Source organism: Biomphalaria glabrata, chromosome 17 (genome assembly GCF_947242115.1).
Source record: "Biomphalaria glabrata chromosome 17, xgBioGlab47.1, whole genome shotgun sequence".
Classification (NCBI taxonomy): domain Eukaryota; kingdom Metazoa; phylum Mollusca; class Gastropoda; family Planorbidae; genus Biomphalaria; species Biomphalaria glabrata.
This window is the reverse complement of record NC_074727.1, coordinates 6293662-6310563: the sequence shown is the minus strand read 5'-3', so window position 1 is coordinate 6310563 and position 16902 is coordinate 6293662. Positions and strand designations below refer to the sequence as shown.

Here is a 16902-nt window from a genome sequence, read left to right as displayed (position 1 = left end):
TTTTGGATAATCTATTATCATCTTAATGATGGCCAACTACTCAAGGAACATTGAACCACACAATGATGGCCAAAAAGGAACATTGAACCACACAATGATGGCCAAAAAGGAACATTGAACCACACAATGATGGCCAAAAAGGAACATTGAACAACACAATGATAATCTATAACTGCCTCAAGAGAAAAGTGAGACAGAACTTACAGCAATGCTTTTCATCCCATGCTGTGTGTATGCAGTCTACCTTGTTGTCACAGACTTGACTCTGATTGATACAGTAGCTGCTACGACACTTGAATTTGTCATCTGAGCAGGTGTAGTTAGCTAAAATAAAAAAATGGACAATATTTGAAGATATAAATCATTATATATATATGTATTGAGAAACTGTATGTAAATTAAAAGAGATCTTCACTATTTACTAAGTAAATACATCAACACCAAAGCTTGAGAAAGTAGTAGCATTGTGTAAAAGGAGTCCCCTTAATGTAAGCCTTTGTGAGTAAAACCAAACAGATGCAAAATTTCAGTATTAGATCAAAATCTGTTGATAAACATTTTTTAAGGGTAAAACTAAAATGATGCAAGATTTCGATATTAGATCACAACCTGTTGATATGAATTGAATTTTTTATGAAGTAAAACTAAAATGATGCAGGATTTTGATATTAGATTAGAACCTGTTGATATAAATTTTTTATGAAGTAAAACTAAAATGATATAAGATTTCGGTATTAGATCTGAATCTGTTGATATAAATTTTTTTGTATCTTGCCTCGTGTCTGGTACTAACACATTAAAATGTGACCACCTTGTAACTGTGGTAAAAGTATCATTAGTCAGTCTCTATAGAGACTGCCTCTATTGCCTCTCCAAACCTTAACCAGTAGCTCTGACTCAAACTGCAAACACCAAAGTTGATTTGCAGGGACTTTGAGAGTGATTTGGTCTTAAGATATTAATAAATAATATATTTCTTCTTCTTCTTCATTCTCATTGTTATGTTGGAGTGTTCAGATGACTAGACCAATACATGAGATGAACTGCGCAGTGGTTTCCAAATCAGGGAGCTCTCCATAAAGTTTTCTTTCTATTGGGGTGATTTGGGGCCAATGTCTTATACGAGCCTCTTGGTAAAGAGAGCAGTTTTGGAGGACGTGGTTGGCATTCTCTGGTGATACTCCACATGGGCAGATTTCACTGGTTCCAATTAATAAATAATATATAATAATGTAACATAATAATAATTATATAAAATGAGTACAGGACAATTAATTTTCTCATCTTCTAAGAAAAATTCCGCTAGATAAACTTTATTTCACTATGAAATAAATATCTAATCATAAAGTTTAAAATTAAAAAAAAAAAATCTGACTTCTAAAATGACAATGAAATACTGGCCAAAGCCCAAAATCATATTCCTTACAGCAGTTGATAAGATGAGAGTTATCAGCACATCCATGTCTGTTAGAGCTTCTATAGCAGATGTAAGTGGAGTTAATACATTGACCACTTTTACACTGAAACTCATACTCCTTGCATGGCCTTGGGGCTAAAGAGGAGAAAAAAGTGCTGATATTAATTAAGAAAAAAAAACTCAAGAAAAAATATTTCTCTATATTAATATGAGTGCTCAATGTTCATATTAATTTTACATCCTAAACATGCGGAATAAATCATAAAATCTTTTCTCTTGTTTAAAAAGTTTACCCTTCGCAAATACAGAAATGAATATTTTTTTTCCCTGTTTGGGAACTAAATTATTGAATAAAGTATAAAGGCAATCTGACTGATGCAAACTCCATATGTAGGATGCTAAACATATGAGTGACATTGTATAAATATAGAGCCTACACTACATATGAATTGTTAAAATATTTTGTTATGTAAAATATAAATTTCTAAATCAAATTTCCACTAGAATATTAAGATTATTTTTTTTAAAATTGTTTTACTAGTGTTTGTATGTATCTTTAATGTTTTTATGCATCTTTAAGGTTTGTATATATCTTTAATGTTTGTATGTATCTTTAATAGAGAATGGCTTAAGCTTAGTAACATTTCTTCAGAGAATTCAGGTACTTGTTACTAGTACCCCGTACCCGACTTTCTGAATTTTAGTGACCACTAATCTAAATGGCAGCAAGCTTACCATCACAATCATTATTTGAGATTATTAAAGCAGAATTTAAAACCAGGAGTAAAACATAATTATTTATTAGCCTTCAAAGCAGAATACAATAATTTGTGTTTCTCTATACTGCAGTTTAAATAATTTTTTATGTTGATACAAAATAGGTTTAGGAAAACAAAAATTCATAACCAACCGGGACAACTCTTTTCATCACTGCCATCTGGACAATCTCTATAAAAGTCACACCAGAAGTTTTCAGGTACACAATGTCCAGCAGAGCAGCTACGCTTGCCAGGAGGGCAGGAGAAGTGTTCTGTGAATAAACAAAACTTAGAATCAGTTGAGTAAAAAAAAGTAACTTTTACATTCAAGAGCTTCTTATTCATGGGATATCTGTGACTTAAGCTAAAGTGAGAGCCATGTGACCAGCGATTGATCAAGTGCCTTGTAGAATGTCTGTAAAATTTATGTTTTACATGTTACTTCAGGGTTGAAAAAAATTTACATCCTAGTCCAAATCACCTGCAGGACAACGAGATGGTAGCCCAGGACCATCAAGATGACTGAATGACAGACCACAACCAGACAGCCATCCTTTCAAGTCAGCTGGATAGACTCAGCGGTGTTCTATATAAACCTGAATTGAAAATCCCTGACTTCATAAGATTTCAAATTTAATACCTCTCAGTTTAGAAGCCAGCTCTATTAAACTACTCACTCTCAGCCATAACAAATGATCTATCAGAAATACAAAAGCAATATGAGAACTTTTTTTTTTCATGGAGTAATGTTGTTGAATCTTTATAGTGTGCCCAGACTAATTTAAAACCTAAAAGATTGTGTGGAGCACACTACATTTTTATTGGACCCTATAATAGCTCCTACCCACCCAGCCCATGATTAAGCTGCAGAAATATTCAACTATCATATCTGCCTTGACCTGTATAACAAAGATCATATGCAGCCTTTGCAGTGGTAAACAGGGGCTACTACTGAAGACCCAGGCACCTTAGTGGGTCCAGTGAAATGGAGATTCTTTTGTCACCAACAGCCCACCTAGAGACAGGTTGGAGAAGAAAACTGGTGCCCAATGTTATTGCTGGAGTACACTGGTAACTAGGTTTTAAATAAATTGCATAATTTTTTTAAAGTTGTTCCACCAAATTCACTTCACCTAAGGCCTCCTAAGGCCAGCCCAGCAGGTAGGGATTCAAACCCTGAGAATTGAGCATGCCACACTTAACTACCAGGCAACATTGAACTAATTTGAAACACTGAATTTGAAGAACGTGTGGTTGTCTTAGAGTGATTGATAAAAGCTTGAGTCTAGATCTAGGCCTGCATTCTTTCATGGCCCAGCATACTGCTAAGGCCACCCGTGCAAAGATGTTACCATGCAGTCTTAGTGTAGTCTATACTTACCACAGTTTAGTTCATCAGACCAGTCAACACAATCGTGGACCGCATTACATCTCTTGGATTGAGGAATACATCCGCCATCTTCACACATAAACATCCCTTCCTTGCAACCAGTCGGTGCTGAAGACCCACAAAAAAAAAACAATAATTGATTTCTTTTATCTTACTTTTATAGAAATGGGGCCTATAGCCTATATTTATACAAATCTTAATTCAGTGTCATAAAAGTTTACGAAAGAAGATCACATAAACAGCATTGAAATTGAAGGATACGAACGAAAAGAATATAAAAAAAAAAAACATTATGAGGAAAAAATTCGGGCACATTGGCAGATCAAGATAATAGATCTAGATCTAGGTCTAATTCGATGGACGATCTGTTGTATAGATCTAGGCTTATCTGCAGACTGCACATTACAAAGAGATGTGTAACACAGCAAACTACAGTTAGCAGTGAGGCAAAGGGGGTGGTGGGTTAACCACTGGAGACAAAAAAAAAGTTGAGACAAAAAAAACAACAACAATAAAACGTTTATCTGTGAATAATCTCAATACTTCGTACAAAATAAGTCAAGATTTTTGCGAAAACATGAATGTTATTCAACAACAACAAACAAATATTTAAAAAATGCTCTTACCAGGACAATTTAGCTCGTCTTCTCCATCATAACAGTCTGGGTAGTGGTTGCACCTTTTGGACTCCTCCAGACAGCGCATCTTTCGTGAGCAGTAGAGTGGGTGTGTTTTGGGACAAATGCTGGAGCCATTATCTGCGAATTGATTGGCGTTGTTGTTAAGCCAACGCATATAATACATGGAAATAAAGTGCTGGATTTATATGCAGGCAACATAAGCTCAAAAATGATTCCAGTGATATTCTAAATCATTTTGATGATAAAGAGCAAAACAAAAATTGTCTTATGTTGTTTACAAGGGGCGCCAAATCTCAAATAGATTAGGGCTTATATGGAGCCTTATTAGGCTAAGTCTTTATATGATCCTGGAAAGTAATAAAGGAAGTCATTGAATGAAAGTAAATGAGTGACATTTTACACCTGCAGTCTCACAAAAGAATATGAGTTGTTCTATATATTTTTCTTTCCTTCCTAGTAAACTGAGAGGATGGAAAAGGTTGCCTGAATCAGCCAGTAAGAAATAAAATAAAAAAAAGAACAATTGACTTATCAGTTTATAATTATCTTGTATGACATGTAGGCCTACAAGTGTACAAGAACTAGCGGATCTGAAAACCACTTGGCAGTTCATCTCAGATATAGGATTAGGCTACTGATCCGAACATCCAACATGAAAACAAAGAAAAAGAATGTAGGACTACGTTAACATAATAATACTCCTAGGACTAATTATGTTGTTATGGAATGCCGATGTTATATATAAAATAAGGAAAAGGATGCTGTACTCAGCAATGAGAAGTCCTAAACAATTTTTGGTGGTCATTTTTTTTTTTATAAAAAGCATATATCAACTCACTTTGTTTGTCTGGTAAAAAAAAGTTTAAACATGTTTTTTCTCCCGATTCCCATTCTGGAATCAAGTTAAAACGTTGCGCAATTTTTCATTAACTCTGATAAGACGTATTATGAATCGATTTTAAAAGTCAACCAAAATTAGTTAATTGATTGTTGGTGATTAATTATTTCGTTTGATATGAAAATAAGGGGAATCAATGTTACTGGATGTATACATGAATTTAATCCCCTTACTACATTTTGACACGTTTTTTCTCCCACTTCCCATTCTCGGATGAAGTTGAAATTTTGCATAATTATTCATAGTTGATGGCAATATGCGAATCAATACAAAAATAACCAATTAGTTAATCATTGAGTACTAACTTTGTTTGATATAGCAGAAAGGAAGCTAAACTCTGTAGGCCTAATTTTCAGATAATAAATGGCAGCAATTAGTGGTTCTTTCCCTTATATATGCGTTATTTTTAAAAAGCATTCTTTTTTCTATAGCTTGTTATTGTTGCTTCTAAAACAACTTTTACATTGACTGATTCTTCACATTATTTGTTCAACCAATAGGTTCTAGATATAAATGTTACACTATTTGGATTAGCCAAACGGCCTATACGCTTAAATTTGAATTGCAAACAAATATTTTGAAATATGGTTGTTAGAACATTGACAATTTGACACAGCTTTTATTTAGAAAATCAATGAGGTTTTCCTAAAGCTAAATTATTCTGAAAATGAAAGAGGGGTTTGTATAAAGCCAAATTTAGAGATCTGGCATAACAACTGAAGGCCTACTCACTGCAAAATTTTTCATCCTGTCCACTTGGCGAATCTAAGCAGTCGTTCTTCAAGTCACAAAGATATTCTCTGCTGATACACCGGATGCCAACTGGACTCATGGCGGCGTTGAGACATATGAACCTGGTATCTCTAGGGCAGCCGAAAGTGTTCGGTTCTGATGGGATAAGCACAAGATAAGTGATTATGATATTGCCCTGATATTACAATGATACTGACATGTTACCGTTCTCGTGAATCAAGTGACAGTCATAGCCGATTAACTCACCACAGTTGTCCTCGTCGGCACAGTCCAGACAATCGCAATGGCCATCACAGACATTGCTCTTCTTGATACATCTGTTATTAGGGCACTGAAACTGATCACTGCCACATCCTCCACCTGCATGAGTAATACATATATATATGCAGATACATCATAATGTACTATTTGCAATGCAAGTAAAAATTTTGTTTAGGTAGGGCGTAAGTCTAATGAGTCTAAGGCTAAGACTAATTATAAGGCTAAGACTAATTCTAAGTCTAAGACAAAGTAATTCAACTTAAAGAAAAAAAAAGGAGGATGGCAAATTACATTTAATTTAATGTTTTGTTTTTGTTTTTTTTTACATTTTTTAGAATCTAATAACCACGAAACAAAACAAACTTACAATTGATCTCGTCGTCATGGGTAAGACGACAGTCCTCAAACTGACCATCACAGACATACTCCTTCTTGGTGTAGAACCCTGTGCTGCATTTGTAGTATTTGTCTGGTGCTGAAACAATACAGACAAATAAACAATAGAAACAACCAACAGAAATAACAAAAGGGGCGTACCTAGGAATTTTCCATCGTTTGGGGGCCCGGAGGTTGGTCCTCTTTGGGGGCCCCTGCATTTTGCGTAATATTTATTTTTAATAAATTCCCTCCCCCGACACTCATTTGCCCCCCCCCCCCAAAAACAATAGAAAAATCAACAGAAATAACAATAGAATTTTTAGTACTAACGAACACAATGAACAATAGAAACAACGGCATAACAAACAATAGAACCAACGTACCGAATAAACAATAGAACCAACTAACGAACACAATAAACAATAGAACCAACGAACCGAACGAACAATATTATGGCAACAGTAATCGATGTAGAGATGAGAACAATGCATTGCGACATCGACACTCTTTTGTTCAATGTTATTTGTTCAATTTAATGTCATGCAGTGTCTGCTGCAACTTTGTTGGACCAATACATGTTGGACCAATACATGTCAGGGGAGGGGAAAGGGGAAGTAGGTTTCCGGTTTGTCTTTTGGGCAACTACAACTTAGATAGCACCTCTTCCTTAATAGGTAGCAGGATCGGACTGGGTGTCAAAATCGGCCCGGGCATCTCTATTTCGTCCGGCCCATAAATTGTGTATTATGTGATAGACATCCAATTCTAGGTCAAAATGTCCTCAAAATCATTCTGTCAACTTTGATAATGTATCGATAGCTGTACACATGCATACAGTGACTATAAATACTTCACCCAGAGGGCCTCTTTTGTTAGAGAATACTAGAAAACCTTCCACAATTTAATACGTGCCGCAGTGACATCTATGCGGCCCTTATCTTATAAAACAGACGTGATTTTAAAAAAAGAAGATGATTATTGTGGTTCTACCGGCCCATTTAGGTACCGGCCCACCGGGCGTTTGCCCGAATGCCAATATAGCCAGTCCGCCCCTGATAGGTAGCCAGGCAGCCTCTGCCATTAATCCACACATCCACACAACCCACTTTTTGTACGACCTTGCCCCCTCCCCTTCCCCTTTTTTAATGTCATAAAGCGAATAACATTCTTAGTTTAAAAACATGTACCTACGCGGCTGCCTATAGTTTGAAAATTCGGCATCTATCCTACCATGTAATTCTACAAGTACTTACTGCAGAGATGTTCACTCTCATCACTGTGGTCAACACAGTCAAAAACACCATCGCAGATATTGGCGGTCTCTACACACTGGGAGTTGTTGCAGGTGAACTGTGTTGGATTACATTCAATTCTGTCTGAGAAGAGAGAAAAGAAAATGTGTTAGGTCTGTGAAAACTCTCCCTTGAGTCAGTCTGATACTAAACTGAAAGAATATTTCGCGATTTTTCGTACAAATCTAATAAGATTAACATCATATTCTACATGAAAATGGATTCTAAAAAAATATGCTAACAAGCCTGAGCTAGAGAGGAAGATCCTAGCAATGGAATTGAGATGCTACAGAAGGATCCTAGGTATCACATTCAAAGACCGCATCACAAACCAAGAAATCAAAGACAGGATTACTGCAGCGCTCGGACCTGCTAACTATTGTAAAAAGACGAAAGCTTAAAACCTTTGGCCACATTACAAGATCTACATGGCTCGCAAAAACCTTCCTTCAGGGAACAGTGCCAGGAAAAGAAGAAGAAGCAGACAGAAAAAGCGATGGGAGGACAACAATAAAGAATGGACGGGCCTGCCATTGAGAGAGGTTCTAAACAAGGCAAAAAAAAAGGAGGAATGGAGAAAGACGGTCGACAAGTCTTGCCTGGTGCCCCAACGGTCCAACAGACTAATGGATAGGTAAAGGTAAAACAAGCTTGAACAATGTTATAACATGACGGCCATTACGAGTAGAACGCAAACAGGGACGTCCTCGTTTAACTTGGCGCCACACTTTAATAGAGAACCCGAGAGCAATGGACATCATGTGGAAAGAGGTTTCAGACATTGCCAGTGACAGATCTTTGTGGAGACAGCTTGCCGCCCAATACGCCAAACGGCGCGGAAGGATCTAAGAAAGTAAATAATTAAGTAGGCCTAAGTAAGTAAGTAACACCTTTCAATACGACGTACTTTTTATTGTATATTTAATAGATTTATTTCCAAATCTCCACCTATCTTTCTCTTTACATTTTCTTAGGTTTTCTTAAGCTTCCATTACATCACCACCACATTTCTTAATATCACATTTTTTCTCTCTTATTGAATTTTTTTTTTCTAAATAACATTAACTAATCTTAGAAATCAAAGTGTAAACAAAGAACAGAACACTTTGATTAACTTTTAGTGTGTAACTTATCAATAGATTTATCCAGCTTTGTGTTTAAGCGCTTGGCTTCCGAACCTAAGGTCCTGGGTTCGAATCTCTGTGAAGACTGGGATTTTGAATTTCGGGATTTTTAGGGCGCCCCTGAGTGCACCCAACTCTTAATGGGTACCTGACTTAATTTGGGGAGAGTAAAGGCGGTTGGTCGTTGTGCTGGCCATATGACACCCTGCTCGTTAACCGTTGGCCAAAGAAACAGATCCAACCAAACTTTGATGGTCGTTGCTGACACTGCGGGGAATCAGAAGAGACGGTGGTGCACGTCTTGCAAGAGTGTCTGCAGCTTCGCGAGACGTATCCAGTGGTACACTTAATTTGTATGGAAGCTATGAGGCACTACGCCGTGTAGAGAACTACGGGAGACCTAGGTCTCCCTGCCTTGTCACCAATTGGAGTTCATCTCAGATGAGCTTAACATCATCTGCCCTATAGATCGCAAGGTATGAAAAGGGGAACTATCCAGCTTTCCTTTTGTGGAGAGGGTTCTTATTCAGGCACGTTTATCATCACAAGGACTGCTTGGTTCTTCTAGCTTTTATTATTTGTTCCTTTGCGATTCGAGCAGAAGAAAATCTGTGAAAAACGTAAACATTGGTAATCAGGAGATACTTACTGCAGTTGAGTTCATCCGAGTTGTCCCCGCAGTCATCGATGAAGTCACACTGCTTGTCTCGAGGGTAACAGAAATGGTTGTTACACTTGATATGACTCATCGGACACACGTAGGCCTCTGAAGAGGGGAACACAAGAAAAAACTTAAAAATTATTATAATAAAAAACAAAGCGGAGAAATATCGTGTTAAAACTTTTTTAACCAGACAGAGTGAGTTGATATAAGCTTTGTATTAAAGGACTACCACAGAGTTGCACCTGTTTTAATTTTATAAAGATAGATTTGATATTTATATTGTTATAACAGTATTTCTGTTCTGTAAGTATGTCAAACAATTAAAGAAATAGAGGATCTATGACGTCATTTTCAACCTTTAACCTAATGAATTTTTTATGCGTCATTTTTTTCATTATGCATTATGGCAGTGTTTCCCAAACTGTGTTCGCCAGGCTCAAATAGGTGTTCCACAAAGTACTGAAATAATTAACTAGTAGGCCACTACGTGAGTTTACTTTTCTAAAAAAATAACCAAAGTTTTCCGCTAAATACTCGGAATGTTCTGTTGAGGAAAATTTTTTGTAAATCTGTATCGTGGTCAGGAGACTTCAGCCGAATCTATCTTTTATAAGCCTTTTATACGCTCATTGACTAATTCTTTCTTTCTTTCTCTCTCTCTCTCTCTCTCTCTTTCTTAATTTGTGTTTTTCATAAAATTTCTGCCTTTCTTTCTGACATAATCTCATACTCTATTTATTTTTTACTCTTAAGAGAAAGAGGGGGACAGGCAAAGAAAAAGAGAGAGAAAGAGAGAGAAAAAAGAGAGAAAGAGAGAGAAAAAAGAGAGAAAGAGAAAGAGAGAAAGGAAGAAAGAGATAAAATAAAGGTATTTATTTGCAACAGAAAATGCTAACAAACATAAACAGAATAAAATGTTTTAGCGAGACCCGCGTGCTTAAGTTCACCACATACAACTTTTTTTTTTACAGGAAGGGGGGTAATAAGAATAGGAAGGAATATAGGTCTAATTATTTTTTTATTTACCTCCCTTGGTTTTTTTTTTTTTTTTTTATTCTACTTTGGTATTAAAATAGTAAGTGGTCTAATAGTTTTAGGCATATCTTAAAGGAGAATGAAATATCCCATGAAATTTTATTGACCAGTTTTAAGTTGTAATCTTTTCCAATCCCGTAAAACAGGAATGTAACATAAGACTTCACAGCCATGATATCACAGTGGGATGTGTATTGGCTTAATAATGATAATTACAACCGATTTGTGTAATAATTAAATATGTTTGGTAGTGGCTAAATTGATTCGAAGCCTTGCGTGAAAAGGTAGAATCGCATCTTTATGCCAAAACTCTAAAATTGAACTCTGGTAGAAATACCGCGTTCTATCTATCTATCTATCTATCTATCTATCTATCTATCTATCTATCTATCTATCTATCTATCTGTCTGTCTGTCTGTTTCTCTGTCTGTCTGTCTCTATCTCTCTCTTTATATATATATATATTGGTTGGCCTCCTTCAGTCGTACACGACTATGGTTTATCTCACACACTTTTTCATTTGGCTGTGGAGCCCTATTTTGTAGAGACACTCCCGTCCACAAATATCGCAGGTTAAGGTGGCTTTCGCTTCGGTGGTAGAGGAGCTGGCCATTTTTCGCATTGTACGTTTGTCTTCCAGAGCTGAGGCCCATGTTCTTTCGCTGTTTATAGATTTCTTGGTCACTGTCTCTCTCCATCTGGTGCGGTCTAGAGCTATGTCTTCCCAAGGGTCAGTATTGATGTTCACAGATTTGAGGTCCCTTTTTATTACATCCATGTAACGGAGGTAGGGGCGACCAGTTTTTCTTGAGCCAGTCGCGAGTTGTCCGTAGAGTATGTCTTTTGGTATGCGATTGTCCTTCATACGGTGAACATGTCCAAGCCAGCGTAAGCGGCGTTGTCTTAGGACTGTAAAGATGCTGGGAATATCTGTTCGCGCAAGGATCACAGTATTGCACACTCTTTCTTTCCATGTGATTTTCAAGATTCTACGGAGACATCGCAAATGGAATGAGTTTAGTTTTCTTTCTTGCTTTGCGTAGGTGGTCCATGATTCACTGCCACACAGTAGCGTACTCATAACGCATGCCTTGTAGACTTCCATTTTGGTCACTGTAGTGAGCTTCTGGTTTTCCCAAACTCTTGACCTGAGTCTAGCGAAGGTCGAGGCAGCCTTCCCAATGCGTTTTTTTCTTTATCTCCTCTTCTAGAGACAGGTCATCTTGAGTTGTAGATCCCAGATAGTAGAATTCATTTACGGCATCCAGCTTGTTGTCTATGAGGATGGAGGGTGGTGCTGTAGCAGGTGTTCCCATAACATTTGTTTTCTTCGTGCTAATAGTCAAGCCATATTCTTTATAGGCCTGAGAGAAGCGGGACATTAGTGACTGAAGTTCCTCTTGTGAGTGTGCATCTACCGCTGCATAATCCGCGAATAGCATATCTCTTAGGAGGGTGGATCTGATTATAGTTTTGGCCCTCAGTCTGGCAATATTTAGGAAATATTAAAAATCTTAAATAGTAGTATGTTGTGACACGGTTACTGTGTGTGGTCAGCCGTGACACACGGTCAAGTGTTGGGTATCGGAGAGTTAGGGGACTTAAGGGAAGTGACGAGTGTGTTGTAGATATGCAGAAGGAAGTCATCTAGTGGAGTTGGTTATCTGTAGGTAATGTTAGCCTTGTAAATATGTTATGTTTGAATGCTTCACAATAAAAGGCAGTTAAAAGGACTTGTTTATTGACATATTATTTCTTCTTGTTTTTATCCCCCTACACACATATTTCTTTATCTTTTTGAGAACCACTTCTAAATTGCCTCAAGGTTTAGAATGCCCTGCCACCCCCTTCCCCTGTTATCCATTTATCCATATTTATCCAAGGCCGCTAGCCTTCTCTCTATAGTATATGTATACAGTATAAGTCCCTCTCTCTATAGTATAGGTATACAGAATAAGTCTACTTACTGCAATTCTCTTCATCCGAGCCGTTATCACAATCATTTTTCCTGTCACATCTTAAAGATTTAGAGATGCAGGTGGTGGAGTTACATTGAAACTGGCTGGCTGCGCAACCTTCATACAGTACAAGAAAAAAAGATATTTATATTTAAAAAAACACCTTTTGGTACAGCCTGAGAAAAGATGCCAACAATAGAGCTAGACAAGTCCCAATTTAGAACTCCCCTAGGGAACAAAACTTAGAGGAAGACCAAAAAGAACATGGCGCAGATGAATGGGTAGGAAAGTACATAAAAAGACGTGTTCCTTTGTTGTTGTTTTTTTTGTTAATTTTTTTTATAGTTTTCTTTAGTCTTCTGCAGCTGTCTTCTACAAGCGCTTTTCTTTCGGCCAGGCGCCATTTTGCCCTCAATGGTATTAAAGAAAGTGGGTGGCAGCAGATGGCATGTAAAAAGCACAGCTGGAGAGCTCTCACGATGGCAGAGGGACACACATTTGCATTATAGTATAACCACACAAATACTATACAATAACCACACAAATATTAAAGAATAACCACATAAATACAATAGTATAACCACACAAATGCTTTAGTATAACTACACAAATACTATATTATTACCACACAAATGTGACAAATTTGTGACAATGGCATGAATAACATTAAATCAAAACTTAATTTACAAATTAATAACTAGTCCACAGTGGCGTAGCTAGGGTGTTGGTAGAAGGGGGGGGGGGGAATTAAATATGTGTGTTTTTTTACATTAAAAATTAAATATTATGCAAAATGCAGGGGCCCCCAAATGATGGAAATATCCTAGCTACGCCCCTGCTCGCCCGTGACAATGGGTTCACAACATGTCAGTGCATTGTGTTACGTCATCCAGTATATTCAATTGTTATAAACATATGTAAAAAAAGGTAAATGATGAAATAAATCTCGTTCAACTCGCAAGGTAAAAAGCAAATAAATAAATAATAATAATAATAATAATAAAAGAATCTTGAAGAGCGATGTGAATGAGAAGGAACAACTAGAGGTCTATGCGTCAGGTGTGGCACACGTATAACTAATAGACCTCATTCACCAATTGGAAACAAACAAATATTGCACCACGTGCTTCTCGATCTAATTTCCATTAACAATGGTTATCATGTGACAGTTTTATCAATGGTTATCATGTTCGTAATGAATGAGGTCCATTCAGTCTCGATGGTTGAGGGAGTTGTGTGGTCAAACTTCTCCCAAAGATCTCAGGTAGCTTCTCGAAATAGCCGGACACCTTGAAGACTTGAATGCTGGTTTTTCTCCAGCGTATCTAAGCTTTGTATCGCTCTGCCATTTCTGGTGGGTTATAACGGAGGTCTCAGCCCCCAGTCGCCTCAGCGTGGCGCCTCCGTGGAAACGTCTAGTAGTGGAACTAGATAGGCTAAGAGTGGGAACCGAACAAGGCCCGGCAGGATACCCTGGTTGAGTTTTTTTTTTTTAAATCTCACTCGGGGTGGGGGTGGAACAAAAGCCAGCAACCCAGTTCAAAAAGTCCGCCACACCGTTCCACAAAGGGGGCCGACATCAGAAACCCGAGGCTGAAGTGGCGGTCCCTGTACGGAACGTGTCAGGCGCGTTGCGCTGTATACGCTGTACGGCTCCCATACTAGGTCCATGGCAGTTACAACTGTGAGCCCTCGGCCCCTCAGACAGGACTTGTGGTGAAGAGCTAACGATCCAAGCCCTGTTCGTTGAATAAAAGCCTTTCTAATGATCAATGGGATATGGGCGTCTTCGGCTTTATCAAAGGTCTGCTATAATAATTAACCATAATGAGACCTATACATCCACAAGACTACAAACCTAAACATAAATCAAAGAACCTTGTAAGGAGAATGAAGTATCCGTTCAGAGCACAGTCCATTACAGTGTCGCGTGCAATGAACGTACAAGGAGACAAAGTGAATCTTACCACAGGTCACCACAGCCTCATCCAGTTTGCTGTTGCAGTCTATAAAACCGTCACACTTGAGAGGCAATGGTATACACTGAATATTGTGCTCATCGCAGTGGAACACGCTTGGATGATCGCAGGCAGTGATTCGTGTGGTCGTCTCTTCCACCTGGGCACCTGGAGACAAAAAAAGATATCAAGAAATGACTTGCTGTTTTCACTTACAAAAGTCTTAAGTACAATGACGAACATAAACCGCTTAGTCACTTGATTGAGACGACCTGGCATTAAATAAGAAAAGGAAATTTGAATCATAGATTTCGCTCGGACAGATTTCGTTGAGCTACACGAAAACCCGACGTTTTGGCGATAGCTTTTTTTTGTGTGTGTACCATTTTGGTGCTAGAAGTTTTGGTGATAGTTTGTTCACTATAGGCCTACTATACAATAGGACAATACCTCCCCCCCCCCGAACAAAAATATATTTAACTATTTCGCGAAAGTATATTGCGAACTATGGATGTCTGTCTGGTCGTGAAGTATGTGTTCCAGATTTTTATTACGATGGTTCCGAGTTAAAACCATGCCAGTGGTTTTGGGCTTGGCTGTAAAAATCTCTTCAATTCTGAAAGGAACTATCAAACACAACATGGAGCTTGAATGACAGAGCAGGGACTTCAACGTCTAGCTATAAAATCCTACCATCATCTTGCAATGTGAAGCAACACTTACATCATGGATACAAAACGAGAATCTTCACAAGTTATTCTTAAAAAGACACATGTTTCAAATACATTAAAAGTAACTCAGTCTAGTCCTAATCATACGAGTACCGAGAGTAGCACACATGACTAGAACAACTATATTAAAATCAATTTTTGGTAAACATTCGAAACTCTCTTCCTCACATAAGTGTTATCTAATTAAAATATCAGCTGGTTAGCCCCCCCCCCCCCACCCCAGACGGTTATGCGCAGGGCTAACAAGCAGTCATATAAAAGATAATTGTTACGAAAGCTAAAAAAAATATAGTGGACAGACCTGATCACAACGGAAAACGACCTATACCTGGCCTGGAAATGGATCTACAACAGCTGGGCAAGGGCACGTAAAGCACAGGATAGATTAGAAAGGAGAGAGGTGCAGCCTAGGGGCCTCCATGGGCTGTAGCGCCACTGGAATGGATGATGATGGTTAGCCCCGCCCCATCCCCCAACACACACACACACAGTTTTGTTGAACACGTTAAAAAAAATAATTGAAAAACAAAAATCCTATCCATCTTTTTTTTTTCATTATGGTCTCATTGGTAAAGCGCTTGGCTTCCGAACCGAAGGGGTTGTAAGGTCGATCTGAGTCTACCCAACTCTAATGGGTACCTGACATTAGTTGGGGAAACTAAAGCAGTTGGTTGTTGTGCTGGCCTCATGACACCCTCGTTTACTGTGGGCCAGATCGTCTTTACATCATCTGGCCTATAGATAGGAAAATCTGAAAAGGCTACTTTACTTGCACTGTTTAAATCAATCGCTAATTGCATTTAAATAAATCAATTGATATTGTTGGAGACAACTCTCACTAACTGGTTGGTCAGAACAGTAGGAGAACTCTTGCAAAGAGTGGGACACACATGTGACTTATCTTATAAAATACAGATGTTACTTAGAAAGAAAACAATGACTTAAATTCTTCCAAGTCATTGGTTTTCCTGGCTGCCTCAGGCAACCCATTCCATGCTATAATAGCACTAGGGAATAAGGAGCATTTGTAAAAATTTGTCCTAGCATATGGAACGAGAAAAGTTATCGCCGAAGAAAGGCGCAGACGATTAAGATGAAATCAAAACTTAAGACCCCTGGTGGTCAAAGACTTTGTCTGAGTGATATTTGGTAAAATATGTAGGTCACCACATGAGCATCCACCATTAAATATTGAACTTTAACCTTATTTGTCAAACGCATTGGCGTTATTATTAAATGTGTTATTCTAAATCGACTGAGAGTCGTAAGCTGCTTTCTCGGAGGTTCTCGCATTAGTAAACCTTCGATCAAGACACGCTGATACATTTCGACCTGCTTAACATCAAAGGTCAAGGCCGTCCTATGTTTGACGACGCAACAGGATCATGTCGGACACTGAAGCTGAAAGCGACTATGACCCGAAAGACTCCAACTCTCGCTCCACTGCAGCAGACGATTATGAAACCGACGCGTGCGACTGCGCGCAGTGCAAGTCGGGGGCGGATGATCGCGTAAGGATCACCGTGAAGGACGTTCTCAGAGCCATTCGGGACCTTCGAGAACCCCAAGGAGTCACCTTCAGCATGGTCAAAAATTACCTGGGGGCCGATCCCATGTACGAGGACATGGACGCCAAAGTTCTGG

At 38.2% G+C, this 16902-nt stretch overlaps 1 protein-coding gene across 1 annotated transcript in view; it reads right to left on the bottom strand.

Moving 5' to 3' along the window:
- Positions 1-16584, bottom strand: part of LOC106080222 (G-protein coupled receptor GRL101-like) — a 40536-nt gene extending 23952 nt beyond the window's left edge. The window contains exons 1-13 of the mRNA XM_056016198.1: positions 16560-16584; positions 14537-14695; positions 12579-12686; positions 9562-9678; positions 7750-7872; positions 6486-6593; positions 6104-6217; positions 5837-5992; positions 4192-4323; positions 3557-3673; positions 2328-2447; positions 1427-1552; positions 205-324 (exon numbers count right to left, since the gene is read on the bottom strand). Coding sequence (XP_055872173.1) covers positions 205-324; positions 1427-1552; positions 2328-2447; positions 3557-3673; positions 4192-4323; positions 5837-5992; positions 6104-6217; positions 6486-6593; positions 7750-7872; positions 9562-9678; positions 12579-12686; positions 14537-14695; positions 16560-16584 — 1525 coding nt within the window. The remainder of the gene's footprint in view (positions 1-204; positions 325-1426; positions 1553-2327; positions 2448-3556; positions 3674-4191; positions 4324-5836; positions 5993-6103; positions 6218-6485; positions 6594-7749; positions 7873-9561; positions 9679-12578; positions 12687-14536; positions 14696-16559) is intronic.
- Between the last annotated feature and the right edge of the window lie 318 nt (positions 16585-16902).